Source organism: Sardina pilchardus, chromosome 19, assembly GCF_963854185.1.
Source record: "Sardina pilchardus chromosome 19, fSarPil1.1, whole genome shotgun sequence".
Taxonomy (NCBI): domain Eukaryota; kingdom Metazoa; phylum Chordata; class Actinopteri; order Clupeiformes; family Clupeidae; genus Sardina; species Sardina pilchardus.
The window spans coordinates 3,684,348-3,708,365 of NC_085012.1; the positions used below are offsets into that span (position 1 = coordinate 3,684,348).

At 42.1% G+C, this 24,018-nt stretch overlaps 2 protein-coding genes across 3 annotated transcripts in view; one reads left to right on the top strand and one right to left on the bottom strand.

The window, feature by feature from the left end:
* The window catches only part of LOC134066506 (voltage-dependent L-type calcium channel subunit beta-2-like), a 38,982-nt gene extending 24,293 nt beyond the window's left edge, over window positions 1-14,689 (top strand). Inside the window, exons 10-12 of the mRNA XM_062521867.1 lie at window positions 4,681-4,776; window positions 7,799-7,954; window positions 14,111-14,689. Coding sequence (XP_062377851.1) covers window positions 4,681-4,776; window positions 7,799-7,954; window positions 14,111-14,689 — 831 coding nt within the window. The remainder of the gene's footprint in view (window positions 1-4,680; window positions 4,777-7,798; window positions 7,955-14,110) is intronic.
* Window positions 14,690-16,858: 2,169 nt separating this feature from the next.
* nsun6 (NOP2/Sun RNA methyltransferase 6) overlaps window positions 16,859-24,018 on the bottom strand; it is a 30,406-nt gene continuing 23,246 nt past the window's right edge. For both annotated transcript variants that reach the window (XM_062521475.1, XM_062521474.1), the window contains exon 12: window positions 16,859-17,135. In XM_062521475.1, the coding sequence (XP_062377459.1) occupies window positions 16,947-17,135 (189 nt within the window). In that variant the 3' untranslated portion in view covers window positions 16,859-16,946. The remainder of the gene's footprint in view (window positions 17,136-24,018) is intronic.

A 24,018-nucleotide genomic window follows, 5' to 3' on the forward strand; every position in this document is an offset into this window, starting at 1 on the left:
CCCCATTATAGTCTACGTCAAGATATCCTCTCCCAAGGTACACACACACACACACACACACACACACACACTCAACTGAGCAAGACCTCCCTGGCCCCCATTATAGTCTACGTCAAGATATCCTCTCCCAAGGTACACACACACACACACACACACTCAACTGAGCAAGACCTCCCTGGCCCCCATTATAGTCTACGTCAAGATAACCTCTCCCAAGGTACACACACACACACACACACACACACACACACACACACACACACACACTCAACTCAGCAACACCTCACTTGCCCCCATAATAGTCTTAATCAAGATGTCCTCTCCCAAGGTACACACACACACACACACACACTCAACTCAGCAACACCTCACTTGCCCCCATAATAGTCTTAATCAAGATGTCCTCTCCCAAGGTACACACACACACACACACTCAACTTAACTCAGCAAGACCTCACTTTCCCCCATAAATATCCTCTCCCAAGACACACACACACACACACACACACACCTCAACAAGACCTCACTTTCCCCAATAATAGTCTACGTCAAGATATCCACTCCCAAGGTAAACACACACACACACACACACACACACACACACACCTCAACAAGACCTCACTTTCCCCAATAATAGTCTACGTCAAGATATCCACTCCCAAGGTAAACACACACACACACCAGGGTGGGAATTTCGTCATTTTAGGGGCAAGGCCATTTGGCCTTCACCTTCTTTTTTTTTTAGGGGCACCAAGGCCACATGATAGGGCACAAAGGCCACTGAGTAAAATTCGATGGTTTTACATTTCAGGGTTATCTCGACACAAATACATAGACCCGCTAGCCGCTGTAGGCTTTGAGAAACACTAACACAGCCTTTAACATGAGCAGTGAAAGCATGCATTCAATGAAAGCTCATACCACCACTTAATTGTATGCCTCTATGTTTAATCACATCGAATTGGCTAGCATTTCCTCCTGATTGCAGAAATGTTTGCTTTCTTTTTCTGTCAGTCCGCGATTGCGTGATCAATTGCGCAGTAAATTATCAGGTGAAGCACCAGACCTAATTTCACTCAAAGAGAGTTCTGTATCAGTTCAATACGGAACAAGACTTTTACGTGTCAAATACGGGACGATTCCGTATTATACTGAGTGGTTGGCAACCCTAAGTCAGGGGCATAAAGGCCACTGTGGCCTTATGATGGGTTTTTTTTCACGGGGCATCAAGGCCAAAGTGTAGGGCAACGGCGGCCATGGCCTCATGGCCTTGGTATAATTCCCACCCTGACACACACACACTCTCTCTCACACACACATACACACAGCTCAGCAAAACCCCACTGGCTCCCATCAGTCTACCCGATCCCAACCCAAACTCCATCCCAACCCAATCCTAACCCCATCCCAACCCAAACTCCATCCCATCCCAAACTCCATCCCAACCCCAACCCAACTCCATCCCAACCCCATCTCCATCCAAACCCCATCCCATCCCTCAGAAATATTCAGCAACAGGAGTTTTTTCAAATGACATGAGTGATCACTGCACTATATCTTGTATTAGAGACACCAGGTTACCTAAAACAAAACCACGTACACTTATTAAGAGAAATTTTAAAAGATTTGTAGAACAAGCCTTTTTACATGATCTGATCAACTGTGACTTCTCAAGAATTAGTCTTATTCCTGACATTGATATTGCATGGAATTATTTTCATTCCCTTTTCCTTTCTGTCACTAATAAACATGCTCCCATGACCTGTTACAGAATAAAGGGGCGGGATAACCCCTGGTTTTCCCAAGAGCTGGCCTCATTGGTTCATGATAGAAATTCTGCCTGGGCTTTAGCAAGAGCCACAGACTCACAGTCTGACTGGACTAATTTCAGGTATCTGAGAAACAAATGTACTTACTTAATAAGAAAGTGCAAATCGGATTTTTTTCTAAAATCAGTTTCCAATAATTTAAACAATCCCTTAAAATTCTGGAAAACCATTAAATCTTTAGAAAAGCCTCTCCGTGATACAGCCCTGCCACATCATATAGTTGTTGAGGCTCAGCAAATCTCAAATAAAGAGAGTATTGTAAACTTATTCAATGAACATTTTATAAAATCAGGGAATTTGTTTGAACAGTCCTGCTCTGCAGACTCTAACCCCCTGACTGACAACTCCTTTCTGGATTCATCTTTCTCTCAGGATGGGTTTAAGTTTGAAACCATCTCCATATCGGCAGTACTCAAGGCCCTCAAACAGCTTGACGTCAAAAAATCTGCAGGTCCTGATGGTCTTGATCCTGCCTTATTAAAGAGTCACTTCACCCCATAACTCCACCCACTTTACATTTCTGAAAACGGCTTTGAAAATGGGCGAGACGTTCTGTAATTTGGAGAGAGAGTGCAGCACTGCTGCAACCAATCAACCATGGTGATTTCGTGTCAATCTGGGAATGAGTGCTGCAGACATGGCTTATCACAGGTAGGCTAATCAGGGCAGCAGGTGTTGGGGCGTTTCAGTCCTAATTTGTAACGACCCGGTGACGTAGTGTCGGACTAGAAGTACAGGACAACGTCAGCATTCCAATAGTATTTTGGACCAACATGCCATGGCATGTTTTCAAACGGTAGTATGCGCGAGTGAGCAATATCTCCAATACAAAATCAGACGAAATGTTACTTTTGTCGAGAAACACGATTTTTGTCAATATTAACCCTGGTAATAGTACTGTACAGTTCACCACTTATGAGTATTTTCAATCAATCAACAGCTCAAAAAACCTATTTTAGGGTGCAGTGACCCTTTAAGGCTGGCAGCTGACATCATTGCAGAACCTCTTACGTACATCTATAATTTATCTCTTTCCTCCAATGTTATTCCAGATGTTTGGAAATCTGCCCATGTGTTGCCGCTCTTGAAAGGGGGGGATCCTGCTCATCTAGATAATTATCGTCCAATTTCTAAACTGTCTGTTCTGGCTAAGATCTTAGAGTCCCTTGTAAATGCTCAAGTTAAGGAATTTCTACTACAGCATAACATCCTCAGTCCAGCACAGTCAGGTTTCAGGACCCAGCATAGTACCATCACTGCTGCTTCACAGGTCTTAAATGACATAATTATGGCACTGGACAGAAAGTTGAGCTGCGCTGCTTTGTTCATTGACCTGTCCAAGGCTTTTGACACTGTCAATCATACCATTCTGCTGAATAGGCTGTTTAACATTGGCATGAGCACAAAGGCTGTCGGCTAGTTTAAAAGCTACCTATCCAACAGAACTCAAACTGTTGTTGCTGACAGCGTTAGTTCTCGGTCAATGGAGGTCAAGAACGGCGTCCCTCAAGGGTCAATACTTGGGCCAGTTCTTTTTACCATTTACATCAACACTATTGCCTCTGTTGTTGGAAAGGCCAAGATCCACCTTTATGCAGACGATACTGTCTTATACTGTGATGCTCCTTCCCTGTCTCAAGCAAACCATCTATTACAGCAGTCTTTTAATTCACTACAGAGCACCTTTGCAAAACTAAGACTGGTGTTAAATGCCAAGAAGACTAAGGTCATGCAGTTCACTAATCAACGCTCAGCCACTTCTCCCCTAACTATATCCACCCTTGATGGCCAAAGGATAGAGACAGTCTCAGTCTATAAATATCTGGGCCTGTGGATTGATGATAAGATCACTTTTAAAGTCCATATTGAGAAGTTGGCCCAGAAATTAAAAATTAAGCTTGGGTTTTATTTTAGAAATAAAGCATGTTTCACTCTGCAAGCTAGAAAAAAACTGATAAATGCCACATTTCTGCCCATTCTAGATTATGGTGACACTCTCTACATGAATGCTGCGTCTTCCACTTGCATCCTTAACACAGTTTACCATGGTGCATTACGTTTTATATCAAATGCTAAATCACGCACTCATCACTGCACTCTCTATGATTTGACCGGTTTCAGTTCTCTTTCACTGCGCAGGTGGGTGCACTGGCATATTTTTATTTACAAAGGTATTATTTGCAAACTGCCATCTTATCTTTCAAATTTACTGTCACATACACGCTCATCTTACAATTTACGTTCAAATAACATTATTCTTTTAAACTCACAACGTACACAGACTGAGTTAGGCAAGACAGCTTTTAATTTTGCAGCTCCCTGGTGCTGGAATCTTCTTCAAAAAGAACTTAAGTTGTCTGCTGTGATTCCCCTCAACCAATTTAAGAAACGTCTAAAACACCTCAGATCTGATATATGCCAATGTTTTCACTAACTCACTAGTCATTCTTGTGCTGTGTTATCTGTCTTGATCTTTTGTTTTTATTTTTTATTTATTTATTTTTTTTATTGTCTATCTGTCAGTGTTGTCTGTATGGTTTTCTGTATGTTAATTGTCTGTGTTTTATCTTCTGTTGGACCAGTCTTCCTGTGCTCTGTATGTTTGTGATATTTTATCATGTTTTATCTGTTTATATGTCAGGGCTCCCTTGCAAAAGAGACTAAAGGTCTCAATGGGACTTCACCTGGTTAAATAAAGGTCAAATAAAATAAATAAAATCCCAAACTCCATCCCAACCCCATCCCAGACCTCTGAATGGAATCTCAGCTGCACTTGCTGTTGAAGTGCACAGATATGGATGTGAGTTTGAGCTGCACAGATTTGGATGTGAGTTTGTTTCTGTGTGTCCAGGTTCTTCAGAGACTGATTAAATCCAGAGGGAAGTCCCAAGCCAAACATCTCAATGTTCAAATGGTCGCAGCTGACAAACTTGCTCAATGCCCTACAGTAAGTACCACTGTGTGTGCATTTGTGTGTGTGTGTATGTGTGTGTGTGTAAATATAAATATATTAGGGCTGGGCACATTAACGCGTTAATATCACGTTAACTCATCAATCATTTAACGCCGACAATTATTTTATCGCGCATTAACGCAGTTTTTATTATTTATTTTATACTGTAAAAGTCTGTTGCTCACAGGCTGGTCACAGGCGTCTCATCACGCATTGAAATTCCATAGCCTACATTCACGAAATCAGGAGATGTGCAACAGAAGTGAGAGAAGGCACTGGCTGCAGCAGTGCAAGTGCAAGTCACATGTTCACGGTGCACGTTGTCACAGGCACGTCTAATGTTTATGTTTTGTGATGGATTTGCGGCTACTGTGTTCAATTGGCATTGATAAGTTAAACTAACTCGTTTTTTCCTACATGGTAACGTTGTTGTATGGAAAGAAAACATTAGCCTTGAGTATTTTAATATTCAGTTGTAAACAAAGACATCCTCCTATGTAGCCCAAGCTGTAAATGGACTGAAGTTCGCTCTAAATATCTAATTTGATCGATTATGCTAACTGTTAGCATTTCTATGGGATTTCTCATAGACATTAGCCATAAGCTAACGCATTAGTCTCTATTCTGTAACTTGGAATGATAGCCTACGTAACTGCACTCTAACAAAACATTGAAATAAAAATAACTGAAATGTACTCTGTTGTTCTGCTTAGTTTTACAGTAAAAGTTTGAAAAGAATTTCAGCATCAGAGTTTCCCTTGGGAAATTGGTTAGCCCTATATCCATCTATTCTAATGTAGCTGGTTGACTTCATCATTACCACACACACAAGTGGGGGCAGAATTACAAATGTGTCATAGAGTGACAATGCATTGGTTGATTTGGTTAAAAAGTTACAGGTTGGTAATTGATTATAATAGTAATGTTGCTACTCAGAAATAATGAGCTATAAAGATATTATTTTTTGCCCATATCACCCACCCCTATACGCCTAAATAAAAAAATAATTTTGACATTATACCAGGCTAGGCTTATTACAACAAGTATTATGGAAATATCTACACGCACCAAAAAAGTGTGTACAATAAGCTTTAAATTTGTATTTCTTTTGCTTACATTAAGTTGAGATTTAAACTAAATCATTTCTTTAACTGCTACTGTATAAACAAAATCCTGATGTTAAATGTTTGCAGAAAAAATGCTATGGCACTTGCGTTCATATGGCAGCACATTTAAAATAAATATGTGCCATATATTACTTTTGAATTCATTATTGAGTTTTGCGTATAATAATGCGATTAATCATGATTAATCAGGGAAATCATGCGATTAATCGCGATAAAAAAATGTAATCGTTGCCCAGCCCTAAAATATATATACTTTTTTGATCCTGTGAGGGAAATTCGTTCTCTGCATTTAACCCAATTTAACCGAATTAGTGAACACACACAGCACACAGTGAGGTGAATCACACACTAACCCAGAGCAGTGCCTTGCTCTAGGGCACTTCAGCCATAGACTTCAACCAGTAGGCCACGGCTGTGTGTGTGTGTGTTATAACATGCCCTACAGTAGCTGCGTTTCCATTGACCATTAAATTGCGCAAATTAAGAATTGCGAAAAGAAATGTGCTTAATGGAAACACACACATTTCGAAAAAACTCAAATTTTTCGATAAAAAGTTTTTGCGCTCGGGTGAGGTGGTATTTCGAGCGTATCGAAATTTGTATATTTCACAAAACTGCAATGGAAACACTTTTTTCGCATCTGACGAGTCACGTGATCCAACAACCGGATGTTAGGAGGAACGAAACCGACGAAGAAGACTGTCGACAGGAAGTGGCACCGGGAGAATAATGTAAAAAAAATAATATTTTGTTCATTAAAAGTGGCTCGTGTCATTATAAAATGTTGAATCCACAGGTCCTCTGTGAACTCGCCGACAACACTTTCTCAAAGACGCTGCATAGGCTACGCAACCGCTCAACTAGTTTTGTTTACCCATAGCAACAACGTTGCTATGCTTTGCTGGTTTAACATGATGAGAACGGTGCTGAAAGAAATCTAGATTCTAGATTCTAGTTCTAGAAACTAATCAACTGGGCTGATCTACGAAATATTCCACTGACATGGCTGTGACATGATTTAAGCATAGGCCTACTACAACAAACTCCTGTGAAATATGTCATTTTTAATTTTATGTTTCTGCCCCACCAAAACGTAGGCCTCCTCCGCTGATGGCTTATAGCCTAATGACTGATAATCAGCGTTAGTGTCGTGGTGGCAATTTGAATGCATTTAGTGTAAATCTGGGTTATGTTGATAACCGCCATGTCTCCAAATGACTTAGAGCACGCGAGAATACACAAGATTTTAATTTAGTTAGCCGAATGTAATGGAAACACCGCAATTGCGAAAATTGTGATATTCGACATTAAGACAATATCGACAAAGTTTTTGCGCATATTTGTAATGGAAACGCAGCTAGTGAGTACCACTGTGTGTGTGTTGATGTGTGTCTGTGTGTGCATTTGTGTGTACTATAACTTGTCCTACAATGAGTACCACTGTGTGTGTGTGAGTTTGTGTGCATTATAACATGCTTTTCTCTTCAAGATCATGTCTTTCATAGTGATTGCAATGCTGGCATGCTTATGCCCCCTCTATAGTGATTGCAATGCTGGCATGCTCATGCCCCCTCTATAGTGATTGGTGATTGCCCTCTATAGTCATTGCAATGCTGGCATGCTCATGCCCCCTCTATAGTGATTGGTGATTGCCCCCCCTATAGTGATTGCAATGATGGCGTGCTCATGCCCCCTCTATAGTGATTGGTGATTGCCCTCTATAGTGATTGCAATGATGGCATGCTCATGCCCCCTCTATAGTGATTGGTGATTGCCCCCCCTATAGTGATTGGTGATTGCCCTCTATAGTGATTGCCCTCTATAGTGATTGGTGATTGCAATGATGGCGTGCTCATGCTCTCTCTCCCTCTGCCGTGTGTTGTGCACAGGAGATGTTTGACATCATTCTGGACGAGAATCAGCTGGAGGATGCGTGTGAGCACATGGCCGATTATCTTGAAGCGTATTGGAAGTCCACGCACCCATCCAACGAGGCCACCACCAACCAACTGACTGAGACGCAGGACTCCACCAATGTCCTTCCGGTACAATCCCCATCATTTGAAACTTCCTCAAAACACATTCTTGATCAGTATATACATTACTGATGTGTGTGTGTATGTATATATACAGTATATATTTATACAGTATAGAGAGATATGTATATATATATATATATATATACTGTATGTATATACTGTATATATAGACGAATCTGGCACTCGATTGTCTATGATGTAATCTAGGGTCAGCACCATTACTGCGGTTTAGGTACCGCAGCCACGACCGCAGCTCGTAGGCGATAAGTTTGCCAACGTTTATAACTACCTGTGGAGTTGCAGCAATCGTCTTTTTTTCCCTTCGTTTTTTGGCTTACGATGTCGGAAAGAGCCTGTTGTGTGTTCGGCTGTTACAACAGCAGTGGGAAAATGCAGATATGGAACAAAATATATAAGTCCACCTGCCGTTATTACACAGCCTGCCCAAGTCGAGGACCAAGCTGTTCGTCAGAAGTGGAGAAAGGACTCTGTTCCGAACAAACATATCACGGTAAGTTTTATTTAACAGTATTAATCTTAAATCTTGCCAGTTGCCACGATGACTAGTATGCTGTTGTCTAGTCTTGCATGGCGAAACATCAGCTAACTTTAACGCTATCTATGTTGGTGGGTTAAAGGAATAGTTCGGTATTTTACACTTTAAGCCCGTTTTCTGTATTGCCTAGCATGAAAATGAGTGTTTGAGACCGAAATCTCGACGATTGAGCCCGTTTGTGGAATTTGTCAGATTTAGAATGGAGCTCTGTATGGCTTTAACATTGCTCACTTTGTGTATGGTCTATTCTGTCCTTAAAACACCCCTAAAAGTTTGTTTTTAAAAGTGGGCAGCTCACCGAGTGGTTACTGATCTTCAACGATCTTCTACAGCAAGTTTAGCAGCGAAATACAGCTTCTGTCATCTGATATCAGGGATTTTCGAAATCCCGGAAGTACTTTTTCAACCGTGTGTGCCTAATATAACACAACAGAATTTGAATTTCACTGCGAAACTTGCTATAGAAGATCGTTGAAGACCAGATTTGAAGAGCAGATTTTTAAATTGTTGTTAGAATTGCTCTTAAAAGCTTTAAATGTTTTTACCATGTTGTAAGTCGCTTTGGCTAAAAAGCGTCTGCTAAATGTAATGTAATATGGTCTATTCATTTGCATTGTCATATTGTAATAATAATATAACAACAATTTGTATGTGTGATACATGTATTGTATAAATTAAATGAAGTGACTTTGTCAAGTTCAAATAAACTGTAATCAATGCATCAACAACTGTTCTTTATTACATTCTGCACTAGTTCCAAGCACATGAGGTGAGCCGTGGCCTACCGGTTAGGGTTTCGGGCTTGTGACCGGAGGGTTGCCGGTTCGATCCCCGACCAGTCCACGGCTGAAGTGCTCTTGAGCAAGGCACCTAACCCCTCACTGCTCCCCGAGCCCCGCTGTTTGGGCAGGCAGCTCACTGCTCCGGGTTAATGTGTGTTCACTAATTCGGTTAAATTGGGTTAAATGCAGAGCAACGAATTTCCCTCACAGGATCAAAAAAGTATATATTCTATTCTATTTGATGTGTCCTCTTGTAAGGGCTGAGGACATCTTCTTTTGGGAGGTGCTCTTCCAGATGACATTGACCCCTGATTAAATACAACAAAAGAGAAAAGGAAATTGACTTCCATGTAGACTACAACTCAGCACAACAAATTTTACCCAAAAACAATCATGAACATTTTTACACAACATCTAGGCCTACATCAAATATCCAAGTGAGTTTTAAATGTGAGTGTTACCCAAAAACTGTTTATTACAACACTGAATCGGAGGAAAACGCACTAAGACTTTTCCAAATAACCGATGTTTTCATGGTTAACGTTACCAAAGAAGAAAAGCAATTATGCAACTAGCATAGTGTCGCCTGCCCCCGAACTCCATCATGCGTTTTCTGTCTGTAATGCCAACCATATGTTGATTGGATGGCCACCATGGCTGCCCTAATGTTAATAGTTCATTGAAGCGAATAATTTTTCAAAAGTGCCATTTAGTTGATGGAGATAATCATTCTGGCTACTACCGAAGTTTACAGTTTCGCTTCTACATCAAATATTTGTTAGGCTACCATGTCTTAACCCACCAACATACATAGGTAGCGTTAAAGTTAGCTGATGTTTCGCCATGCAAGACAACAGCATGCTAGTCATCGTGGCAACTGGCAAGATTTAAGATTAATACTGTTAAATAAAACTTACCGTGATATGTTTGTTAGGAAGAAAGTCCTTTCTCCACTTCTGACGAACAGCTTGGTCCTCGGCTCACCCTAGAAATCTGTGTATTATGTGGTATGGTTTTACACAGGAGCAGGCTGTTTAATAACGGCGGGTGAACTTATATATTTTGTTCCATATCTGTATTTTCCCACTACTGTTGTAACAACCGAACACACAACAGGCTCTTCCCGACATCGTAAGCCAAAAAACGAAAGGAAAAAAGACGATTTATTCAATTCCATGTGTAGTTATAAACGTTAGCAAACTTATCGCCTACGAGCTGCGGTCGTGGCTGCGGTTAGGTACCTAAACTGCAGTAATGGCACTGCCACCAGATGTTGCGTGCCGGATTCGTCTATAGGAAACTCACCCGCAATTCTATATATGAAGATCGAGGCTCTGCTTTCAGTGGATCATTTCTGTCCCTCGGCAATGTATAGATTATGCAAAATGTCCATAGTCTACATTCAAATATTATTAGTGCTGTCAAAAATATCACGTTATTAACGCGTTAACGCAAAACAATTTTAACAGCGTTATTTTTAAAACAGCATTTGCTAAAGTTGCAAAACAGTAAGCGCGCCCCACAATGCCATTGTTTAGATGTCCAGCTGAAGACGTTAAAATGGGCTGCTAACAAACTAAAGAATGGAAAGTTTAGTTTTAAAACATTGCCAGGGTCAGTTGATAAGAGCAAAGTTATCTGCATGTACTGTTGATGTGAACTTAGTTACCATCGTAGCACGACTAGTTATTATTAGCCGCATTGAGAATTTGCACGAAACTTAGAAGACGTTGCAGGTGTTGGGGCAGACGCAGTTACGCTATTGGGAGATTAGCCTACTGGACTCGGTAATGAGAACTATCTCGGGGTAACGTTATGTGAGTGTATGTGTGTGTCTGTGTGCGACATCCCTCTGGCTCTTCTCTCCCCTTCCTACTGCTGCATTATCTGTCTTGTGCCTGTGTGCATGTGTGTGTTTTTTTAATCGATTGACAGCACTAAATATTATCTTTCTGTTGCGGAGCTGGGAATATCATGAATGCAAATGTCATATTTCCTGCTCCTAAATAAGTGTAAATGGACACTTTATGGTCAATATTACATTGATGAGAACATGAAATATATAAACTACTCTATGGGAGGCCTTCCTGTTTTTTTTTTATATGTTGGGTCATTCCACCTCAATTCAACAAATGCCTTCTGCTTGACCATCTCAGATTTCCTTTTACCACCTAAAGAGTAACCATTTATACTAAATAACTAAAATATTACATTGGTATACCTAATACATCCAGATCTTGTGAAATCAGAAGAAAAATTGCAGATTTTTTTCAAACCCCCACATTGGGTGCCCCATTACACAATTTATAAACACTATGTTTGGCAAATGGTTATGTCTCTCTACAGAAGTGTTTAAGCTGTCTTAAGGTGTCTATATTGCTTTTTTGTTGGAGGTGTAACACAAAACTGAAAAATAATCGATTTGGATGATATTGTATCTCCCCATTACAGAGGTATGACAAGCGATACCAATGAATTGAACTCCTCTCCAGAAAGAGTGTGAAATGGGCTTTCAGACTGTGAAATGTGCACTTTTCCACATCAAAGATGTTTCTTTTTTTTTATATATATATATAAATCTGAGCGTTAGCATGGATTTGAGGATATGCACTGTCTTATATCAAATCTGCGCGTAAGAAAGTTTTATAAATGAGGCCCCTGATGTGTGAGTTGCAAGAGTTAGCTGGTCTATCTTGATGATCTTGATGAGAGATTTGATAGATTAATACATGCTAGACATTTCCAAGCATTTGAAAGTAGGGCTTTGTGTGTGTGTGTGTGTGTGTGTGTGTGTGTGTGTGTGTGTGTGTGTGTCCATTCTGGTCTGTGCCTTTGATGTATATGGATGCCAACAGGGGACATCAGAGGAGTAATGATGTCAGGATGAGGTGAGTGTTGTCATGTGATTTTTTAGAAATGGACTTCTCTGTGTGCTGAGTGTGATTACCAGAAGAATGGCTCAGCCTCTGTGTGCCTTGTGCCTACGTCTTACGTATACTTCCATAGTTACTTCTCTGTGTGCCTACGTCTTACGTATACTTCCATAGTTACTTCTCTGTGTGCCCAAGTCTTACGTATACTTCCATGGTTACTTCTCTGTGTGCCTAAGTCTTACGTATACTTCCATAGTTACTTCTCTGTGTGCCCAAGTCTTACGTATACTTCCATGGTTACTTCTCTGTGTGCCTAAGTCTTACGTATACTTCCATGGTTACTTCTCTGTGTGCCCAAGTCTTACGTATACTTCCATGGTTACTTCTCTGTGTGCCCAAGTCTTACGTATACTTCCATGGTTACTTCTCTGTGAAGTCTTATGTATACTTCCATGGTTACTTCTCTGTGTGCCTAAGTCTTACGTATACTTCCATGGAATGGCTAGTGCTTGAATTGGGAAAAAATAAGTGCAGGAACTCTAATTTTCAGACATTTTACATTTGTGCGGTGAAAAAAAATCAAGTCTTTAAGATGTGTTGGTTGAAAAACTCTTTTAATTGAATAATTCTTTCAAGCAATAACCTATAGGCCTAGGTTACTTTTTTCTAATTCACAAATGAAATACTGAAAAACCATGTCTTTGCGCCTGGCAGCGGTGCTTTGCCGGTGCTATGCCCAAAAATAGTTCCAAATCTAAATTGGTCTAGTAAATCCCTTCGTGTTAATTTGCATTGATATTTGTACTCGATGTGAATGTACAGGTTATGAGAAATAATTGTATTTGATTCAGTTTTGCAACGACATCTTAGCTGGACACTTTGGAATACAGCGACTACGCTAAGCTAAAGCTAACGGGCCGTTTCTAAATTAGGACAGTGTCTGGGTCGGCTACAAAACGCTTTGGCTCACTCATCCAACTCTAAGGACTGCGGGGAGTGACCCAATTTGACCTAGGGATGGCATATTCCTTTAATGCCTGAATGCTCTTCTAAAGATTACATGATTGTGAAGTTCCACAATCTTCACAATTTCAGCTCAAGACTCAAGCCTTTGTTGTTTGCATGTCCTGATGTGTGTTAAAGGGATTATCCGGAGTAAAATGCACTTTAGATCAATTTACGGACAATTTACGGGGGATACTTCGGTTTGGCTTTAGGGACCCTCTACTCACTACCACGTAAGTGTAATGTTGTTTGGAACAGTAGAAGAGGTATAAAAATAGCGTTTTGTAGCTGCGAAAGGACATGCCCCGTTCACTTCCAGGCTAACGAGTTTTGGCTAAAAACGGTAAAATCGAACTTTCTCAAAACACATCCGAATGACATGATTTGATGTCAACTCGACGATCTAAAGTGCATTTTACTCCGGATAATCCCTTTAAAGTGGTACGCTCTGGGAAAGATTGTGTCGTTTACCAATTAAATGAAATTTTGAGTATTCATGGGTCATGGAATCTCTGGAGTATCATGGAAGTCTATTCCAGAGATGGAACATCAGGGGATTATATCATTTTGGGGGGACAATTTGGGAATATCAGAAATCCGTAGCAGTTTAAAAGCACTTTACAAAATACATTTTTATGTATGAGATTATTAGCCTTTTCCATGGCTGCTTGCCTGAGTGGTTGTGGCTAGCCCTAGAGCTACTGTATTTGTATTGTCAGTGCCCATTTATTCATTTCCCAAAGGGTCCCTAACCCTACAGCTACCCCTAAACCCTAACCCTACGGGATTAGTGTCCATTTATTCACTTCCCAAAGGGTCTTCAACATTCCGGATTGTTGTCAGGGAATAGCGGAACCCTTGAGTGCACACACTTGCCTGGGAATCTGCTCTATACTCATCACTTGTTTGTGTTTGTTCATTGATTTGTGTGTGTGTGTGATCTCAGGTGGCTGGAAGAGAGGAGAACAGCAGGAGTCCAGAGGGTCGTAAGGATCATCATCATCATCACCATCACCATCATCGTCATCGGCAACAACAGGAGCAACAAAAGCAGCATCAAGAGGAGCTGCCAGTTCAGAGCACACACACTCGCAGCACACACACACACCACCAGTCATCTTCTGCACGGACTGACCACCACCACCACCACCACAGCAGAGCATGGGGCCAGGGGCGGCTATCCCGGCAGGACACACTGGAGAGCCAGGACTCACACACACACTCCATCACACACACGCGGCCTGGGCCTTCTGACTCAGACACACACACGCGGCCTGGGCCTTCTGACTCAGACACACACTCCATCACACACACGCGGCCTGGGCCTTCTGACTCAGACACACACTCCATCACACACACGCGGCCTGGGCCTTCCGAGGAGCAGGATGGGGAAGGGCAGCACCAGCAGAGTGGCCATGACTACCACCACCACCACCATCACCATGGAAACGATGAGCACAAGCCACACCCCTCACAGATCGGACACGCCCACGAGGAGTGTCTTCAGAGAGACTCAGATTACTGAACACGCACACTCTTCAGACGCCATGGGCATTGGGCACTCCACAAACTCTTCACACACACACACACACAACTCAGCTCAGCTTCAGTCCTCCCATTAAACACACCTCCAATCTCTCTGATTACAGACCAAAACATCACTCTCTTAACACGCTTACCGGTCATTCTCTCTGATTATGGATCTAGACATCACCCTCTTAACAATCTCGCCAGTCTCTGTCACAGATGCTAGTGTTCCTACCCCTCAATTCTATCTTTTCCTAATTCTGATCTCCAACAGTGTTTTATCATCACAATTTGCAATTTGCAATGCAGGAAACTGTGTTTTATCATCACAATTTGCAATTTGCAATGCAGGCAACTGCACCCCGTCCCCTGAACCCGTTGAGCCCGTGTGTGTGTGTGTGTGCGTGAGCCCATGTGTGTGTGCGTGAGCCCGTGTGTGTGTGTGTGTGTGTGTGTGGGGTGTGCTGTGTTCAAGTGTTCCTCTCAGTACTCTATTCACACGTGTGGCTCTGGCACCCAGCACTACTGCTTCATGTTAAAGTCCATTCAACTGAAAGGGCAGTCAGGAGTGACCGAATTTTGACCACATATGGTAAGATCTTGGTTCTATAAGTAAGGAATGTGAATTTTGGGCACGTTTTCATGATCCTCAAACCCTTCTGGCACATGGGCCATTGGCTCTTTCACCCCCCTCCCCCTCCTCTCCTCAAAGCCGCTGTATTTGGCTTAGCCAAGGTGTTGCTCAGTGTTATTGCTGTTCCAACTGAACTGAATGCGGCTGTTAGCGTTAGAGGAAAAGTGATATGGAGAAGTTGGATAATCATCAATTTTCAAGTGTTTTAGAGGGACAAGATCTACAGTTCAAATGTGTTTGGCCATAAGTTGGTTTCATTCCACTTCCCAATGAATAGTTCTACACACTGGGCCCTGACCACACAACAGGCAATGGCCACTTCCTCCCCTGACCACGCATCACTTCCTCCCTGACCACACAACAGGCAATGGCCACTTCCTCCCCTGACCACGCATCACTTCCTCCCTGACCACATAATAGGCAATGGTCACTTCCTCCCCTAACAGGCAATGAATAGTTCCACACACTGAGCCCTGACCACACCACAGGCAATGGTCACTTTGTCTCCTGGCTCCTGAAGAGCTCACTGGCGCAGCTCCATCCAGTCAGCACTGGGGTCATGAGGTGCTGCACTGCCTTACCTCTGCTTCACAAACTGGCTTCTGCTCTGATTTCACTCACCACACGGCGACTGCCTTCCTCCCCAGATCTCACTCACACGAGACTGCCTGCATTCCACCCTGCTTCACACACTGACGCCATTCCTGTCTGGTTTCACTAAGACCACAGACTACACAACCTGGATGCAAAAGGGAACTATTTTTGTACACCTCGGTCAGGGGTTTAGAAATTCTCTTTTCCAAAAGAGCCGTTTTCCAAGACTTTCTAAATGAGGGTGGGGAGACAAGTTTGTACGCATTTGTATATGCTACACCAATTCGTAACTTCCTTGATAAACCGGCAATATGATCACATGCTGAAATGTATTCCTAATAATTATAATTTATTGAAATATCCGTCTCGTGTTTATGATGTCATCTCTTGTGTGTGAGTGTGTGTGTTTGCACTGAATGTGTGTCTGTGTTGGGATCAGCAGCGTGTGTGTGTGTATATTGGGATCAGTAGCGTGTGTGTGTGTTGGGATCAGCAGTGTGTGTCTGTGTATATTGGGATCAGCAGCGTGTGTGTGTGTTGGGATCAGTAGCGTGTGTGTGTGTTGGGATCAGTAGCGTGTGTGTGTGTTGGGATCAGCAGTGTGTGTGTGTGTTGGGATCAGTAGCGTGTGTGTGTGTTGGGATCAGTAGTGTGTCTGTGTGTGTGTGTGTGTGTGTGTATTGGGATCAGCAGTGTGTGTGTGTGTATATTGGGATCAGTAGTGTGTGTGTGTTGGGATCAGCAGTGTGTGTGTGTTGGGATCAGTAGCATGCGTGTCTGTGTGTGTGTGTGTGTGTGTGTATTGGGATCAGCAGCGTGTGTGTGTGTGTGAGAACAGAATCCTCTGAAACGCTTAATGACTATCACCCATTAGTTACACACACACACACACACACACACACACTTACTTACACACACACATACAGCAAACACACACACTTGCGCACAAAAGTCTTTAATGCACTTTCTTAGTTGCCACATTATGATGACTGAAGTCTGTTTTTAAGTAGGTGTGTGTGTGTTGGGATCAGCTCTTAACGAATTTGGCAATAAAGAACCCGATGGTATCAGAGTCTGCATCATCTAGGCAGGGCATGGGGGTGTGTCCATCAGAGGCCACTCCCCCTCTCATGCGTGGGTGGAACCTCTGGAGGAGCCGTCTCTGGTCATGTGACAGCCCAGCTCCCAGCATGCCTTGCTCTCCGAGGTGGGGCTCCTGCAACGAACATTAAAGATAACAGACACAGAGCAATGAGCAAATCAGATCACACACTCCCACACACACGTTAAAGAGGAACTATGCAGGATTGGCGATTTCATCTGTAGTTTCGGTTTCGTTGTTCGTTTTCGCTCGTTTTATGCTTGTATTTTCTCTGCAGAGCTTCCCCGACAGCTTTAGCGTGTATATTTATACATGTAGAGGCTATATTTAAATATATAAATTGCAAGCGTGGTTCTTCGTCTCAGACTTCCAGATGTAAACAAAGAGCGATCGTCTCCTTCAGAAAGTTGCATAGGGTCTCTTTAACACTGGAAGCGCTGTGCCGTTCTGACCCACTTATACCTAGAAGCGCCGCGCCCCGGTCATTAGACCGCTTTGAAGCGCCGCGCTGGTGTGAACTACTTAAAGCGCGGCTGAGGCGGTCAAAAGACCGCTGAGTCCTTAGACTGGGAGGCTGTTACTTACACATAATGATAGCTAGATGGCGCTTCGTGCACGAATCAAATTGTTTGGTCATAAATTCAGTTTGCACTAAGCCATGAGTCATTCGTGTCAGACCGTGTTGATAGGCTACAGCACGTTTGAGTTATCTATTCATTTATTTGTGTTGATTTGTGTTGTTTGAGGTAAAAACTCTGGAAGAGTTCTTGAACAAACCTCAAGCAAACTTAAATCTTATTTTTTATATTTCATTTTTACATTTTGTATGCTACTTAGAAATGTTATTTATAGGCTATTTTAAAACGGAGGCATGCGTTCTGTGATAAGGAGCCTGACCCGACGGAACCGAGGGGAAGGATGAACAATTTCGACCCAACACTGGTGTTGTTGGATCTCGAGATCCGTAACACCGGCCCGCAGTTTGGGTTTGGGCAGATAATCTAAACTCTAAAATGAATGGGTGGCTAGTTCTAATTCACTCCCCAAATTCACTTCTATTCATTTAATAGGTAGCCTATGTTCGTGCAGCCGAAAATGATCGGACCTGGAACAAAGACGAAGCCTACCTAGTCTGGTTTCAATTACATAGTAGCCAGGATTTTATGCCGCATTTTACAGGCTACCGCGGCTACTTTCTAAAACAATTTTCATTAATTTAGGGAAAAGCATCTTGTAGGGTCTAGGCTACCTCGGAGGGAAGGAGACAGAGAGAGCAATAGGCTATGCTGAGCAGGCATAGGCGCGAGAAGTAATTAAAAATTATGAGTGAAAGATGTTCTCCGTTTTGCGAATGTTGTAGGCTATGTTTGCGATGTCTGCTGAAAAGAGCTATATTTTTTCTACATTTTAAGCTAACTTCTATGTGAATTCGTTATTCAGCATTGTCTCACAAATTTTCACGCAGTGGCGGGACAGAGCTGTGGCCTACTGGTTAGAGCTTCAGCCTTTAGACCGGAAGGCTGCCGGTTCGATCCCCGACCTGTTCATGGCTGAAGTTCTTTTGAGCAAGGCATCAAAAAAGTATATATTCTATTCTATTCTTTTCTATTCACACAACTACACGCAAGCAGGCGAATTCAAACATTCTGAAAAGCGTATATGCCATGAAACAAGATTGCGCATTCTTCCACGAGTTGCCTAAACAGCCAGCCTACTGCTCTGCCTCACAAATCAAACAACTAATAGGCCTAGTCTACTAAAAGATGCAGGGACAGAGAGAAAGGTGGGAGGAGGCAGTTGTCCTCAATGCCGCAGTGATGTCTGTAGCTAAGTGAACTGGTTAGACGAGTGTATGGGGGAGGGGAATGATCGCACAAGACAACTGCTAATTGCTCTTCTATTGAATGCCTCCATGTGCGAAGGTTTCAAACAGGCTATGTTTGCAATGGGGGGGGTATACATTTTGCGATATGGGTAGGTAGTCAAAAGGTAGGCTACTGAAGTTCACCTACAGTGAAATGACTGGTAGGATAGCTAAGCTTATACGTCTACACTTTAATGCAGGTAAAAAAGTATACATAGGCTAAGAGCTTAGACCCCATTGGAATACGGAATACAATCAACAATGATGCTATGCAGCAACAGGTAGGCCTAGGAAATTATATAACAAATGTAACGTTAGCTTATGGTAGGGTATTTTAATGTAGCCTACACAAACATAGGCCTATTACATAGCGAAAACGACTGGTTGCTTGCTAACAACAAACATGAGAATGATAGCAATGTAGTTTAGCCTACTGTAGAAACGACTGAAGAGTGCACCATTTAGGCGAGTTGCAACTCACATGTCTAGGTTGGACTTCACTTTGGACGCTGAGTTAAGACTGGCGTGGCTAGACCCTGCACCCTGTTGGTGCAACCGGCCCCTACGTTAAACGTTAGCCGCGAGCTGATTGTCGTTAGCTAAATATAGTGCTTACGTTAACGTTAGGTAAGGTTTGATTTGTCTTTATAACGATTGACAACGTCACCTAGAGCTAACAGGTGACTGTAACGACAAGCAAATCAAGATAGAGTAGGCTACTGCAGGAGATAAGACGATAACGTTCTGTGGCATGGTTTCAACGTTAGAATAGCTTCTTCTAGTCACTAGTGTTACAGCCAGAAAAGTTTAAAGCGGAGCGGAGGATATGAAGGTCTGGATCTTGTTAGCCTACAGCTGTACAGCTTAATGAGCACTACGTAACAATACATCTTTGCCGCCAAAGCGTCTCAACGTTAACTCTATGGGATTTTTGAACTCTTTTATCGTAAATATCTCAAAAAGTATAAAGTTCACACATTTGAAAAATACATTCCTCAAATCTCCGTTACAAGACCTTTGTAGGAGTGTTTGAATGACGTCAAACGGTTCAGTCGTTTTAGAGCCTTTGATCGTTGATTTTGGTCGGAAGCAGAATAATTATAACGATAGTAAGAAGAAGAACAGGGATAACAGTACATTGATTGTCTTGCTCTAAAATGTTAAATGAGTTACGTCGCGTCAGAGACCTATTTCCTATGTTCCTATGCATGTTCAGCGCCGAGAAAAATATTTTTCGGTAATGGTAAACAGTATTGTGATTCATCTGTTTATTTCAGATACTGGTTATTAAAAACCATTAACAAAAAATAATTGTTCGTCGATGTTGAAAAACGGTCATTGAATTCAGTCAATGTAAGCTAAAAAATTACACTCATGCCGAGAATTGAACCCGGGTCGGCTGAGTGCTAGACAAGAGAGCAAGCGTTGCGCCACATGATATTACACTGGAAGAATGAGAGGAAATAGGTGTCTGACGCGACGTAACACCCGTCAGTCCAGCAAATATGTAAGAAAATGCGCATACATTAGCCTGAGCTTTAAAAGATAGCCTACAACTATAGAAGATATACAACTTAGAAGATATACAACTATGAATGTACGTAGGCATAGCCTACTACAGTGGGTACGGGTTGAGAATGCACCTTCTCCCGCGGGACTCCCGAAGAGATCCCGCAGGCCGTCAAGCCGATTTTTTTCGAGCCTAAGGCAATGTACCCAAACAACCACCAGGTGGCAGAAAGTTTCATCCCGCATTTCAAAATGATGAAGACCGCATATCCGTCAATAGTCGACTCCTTAATCTCATTTAATCATTACAATGAAGGTGATGACTGGCGAAATTATTCAAACAACGTTTCAAAGAACCATTGTTGAAATGAATGAAAATGGTTATAGAAAATCGCCTACAGCCTAACGCCGACACAGCTGATTCTTTGATTGATTCTAAGCTGTTTTGATGTAGGGGATGGGTAAACTGGCGCGCTACAAACATGCTACCAATCAAATGTAATATTACTAGGACTAGCCTACTTAGACACTTTAGTCATAGCCAACGTTGCCATGTTAATTTGGGCTAGAAGTGCTTGCTTGTGGTGGCGCTCCTGTCCGCTGCTTCTCCGGAATTGTGTGGCAAATTTGTCAGCAATCAGCTTAAATGTCAAATCATATTTATTTCTCTTTGTCGCCATGGTATTGGGGGAAACGCGGAGAAACGAGATGGTCAGTCCTCGTATTTTTTCTTCGCGTTTCGTTATAAGAAATATATAAGTAATAGTTAGTCTTCTTCCGTATTGAACAGATAGGCTACGGGACGCTCTTTGTTCCGTATTTTAAGGAACTACTCAATGCACACACACTACAATGAAAAACACACAAAGAAATCACTAAGCATATAGCCTACAACCTAATGACACTTTAATGCAGCGTTTCTCAAACTATGGGCCGCGAAACGTGGAGACTGCTGCTGGTCCGCGAGACATGGGGTGAAATTAGGTCCGGTGATCTGATAATTTGCTGCGCAATTGACCAAGCAACCGCGGACCGACAGAAAAAGAAAGCAAACGTTGCGGCGGAAATGCTTCCTAATTTGATGTGTTTAAACATAGAGACATACAATTAGGTGTGTCTGTTATTATGATAATTTTCGAGCATGCTTGTCCAGAGCTCAGTGACAGGTGTTAATAGCCTTGCCATAAGCACTGCTGCAGGTGCTTCTTTTATTATGCGGTTAGAGCATATAAGCGCTTACTCATATAGACTATAACTCAGGGACAGGTGCAAAACCACCAACTGGGATGGATCGAAGGGCAAGCAAGCACTGCCACACAACGTGAAGGCCTTTGTGTTGTCAACAAAACAGAAAGTTTTCTACGATGGGGAGAAGTGGCCGCAAGGACTGCATCGATAAGATCAACGAATACAGCAATGTTTTCAAACAACGTGCCATTCCGACATGAGGTCATTAATAGGCTATTAATGTCATAACTATTAGGCTATCATTAGGCTTACTATGCATGGCTGTAGGCAGCTATGAGGCCACTGAGATCTGGACCTCATTGGTTTTGTGAAAGCCGATTGGAAATACTTAAGTTTAGAGCGAACGTTTCAACTATGTTTGCCATGGTAGACAAAAACACTCAAATAAAACAATAGCCTAAAAAATAACTGCATGCGTAATGGACACGGCTCTATATCCTAAATAATTTTCGAGGTTCGCCATTTGGTAATATGACCTATCCTTACTGACAATAATTTAGATTGAGCACAACTAAAGTTGCACGAAGGCAAAATACAGTCCTAAAAGCCTATTCTATATAGCCTGGCCAATATTGTAGATGTGCAAAAGCAGCATTTGCGTGCGTGCTTGCCGGTGAGGTGTAGCCTACAAAAATGAGCATAACATCTGATTATTAAAGTATGGCTATAGGATATAGGCTAGAGAAGAGTTGGTTTAAAATTCAAGTGTAGTAAAAAAGTTTGTGCACATCCCCGGTCAAGGTGCAGAACAAGAGTAGCCTAGGCTAAATCATAAAAAAAATGGAAAAAGGTTCGCACACTTGAAATCCTTCTTTTATAGGATATAGGCTAGAGAAGAGTTGGTTTAAAATTCAAGTGTAGTAAAAAAAGTTTGTGCACATCCCCGGTCAAGGTGCAGAACAAGAGTAGGATAAATCATAAAAAAAATGGAAAAAGGTTCGCACACTTGAAATCCTTCTTTTTTGATTTGATTTGGTCTTCTTCAGATTAAAATTCAAGTACGTGCGCTATTTAACCCCTCGAGACCGACTGCAGTCTGCTGACACAGCCAGACGACTCTCCCAACCCATTAATTCGTTTTGGCCGATATAATCCATTCATTCGTTTTGTGCGTAGGCCTATATAGATTCCTGCATGCTGCATTACCGTGACCCTTAGCCTACCTTGTGGATGATTTTTTCTCATTGGAATACAGCAGGACAGAATGCCTTTTATCTAACAAACGCAAAAGCTGAGATTGTTGGAAGGACTAGGCTACTCAACAAACTTGTTTTTCGTTTCTGGGAGATCTCGTTATCGTTTTGGATTGTCGGATTTTTATACTTATTGTTTGGACTTATGGACAATGAACTTTGAGGGGTGGTTGTTAGTGCTTTACAAAGCTTTGTGTTAATAAGTGTCGGTCCTCCTATCCTTCAGCTCACTGCGCGATGCAGTTGCGCATAGTGGCCAGCCACGAAGTCATTAACTGTTTACGACACAATACATGATATTTGTGTTTTTCGTTTCTTAGATTTAATGCATGTTTGACATGTAAACAGGCCTTCAGTCCGTTAACTTAAGGCCTTCTTTTGCATGGGGTTGCTCGCATCCGCCCGTAACCTAGACTATTATGTGCGTAGTGGCTGCATACTCTTATAATAAGAGGCAAATTGTTACAGGACAACTTAAACTGACTTCCCCAATGCTTCCCCGCAGCACATTACATTTTAATATAGGCTAATATAGGATGAACAAAGTCTATGCTATAATAAATCCAGTAGCCTAATAATTCTATGTGCCACGTCCGATTTCGCAAGTGATGTAGTAGGCTACGTTTAAACATCGACAAACTGTGAGACTACCCATTTCATGAAGAGCAATTGTCTTGTGCGATCATTCCCCCTCCCCCACACTTGTCTAACCAGTTCACTAGACATTATAGCCTACCTGTATGCGGCATTGGACGATTGCCTCCCTCCCCCCTCTCTCTCGACAGACACTTCCTAACACTAGGGCTCGGGATCATGACATCAAAACTTCGCGGGCACAGCCACATTGGCAGCTTCACTCCTTAGTTTACTATGGATTACTATGGATTTACTCCCGCCTTTTAGTGTGTTCCTGTTACTTAGTTTTTGCCTTCTTGGTAGTATGTTGCTGTGTAGTGGGGTGTAACAGTGCAACCCACGATCGCAAGAGGAAAAGAATAAATCGCTACTATTTCTGCTTCTTGTCTTGTGCATCTGAATGAATGGATATTACGTTCAGTGCGCTACCAAATGGCGGCGATATTCCTAGAATGCAAGGCGTGTGCCCGAGCCCTATTATGTAAATGTAAAAATGTGTGTGTGTGTGTGTGTGTGTGTGTGTGTGTGTGTGTGTGTGTGTGTGTGT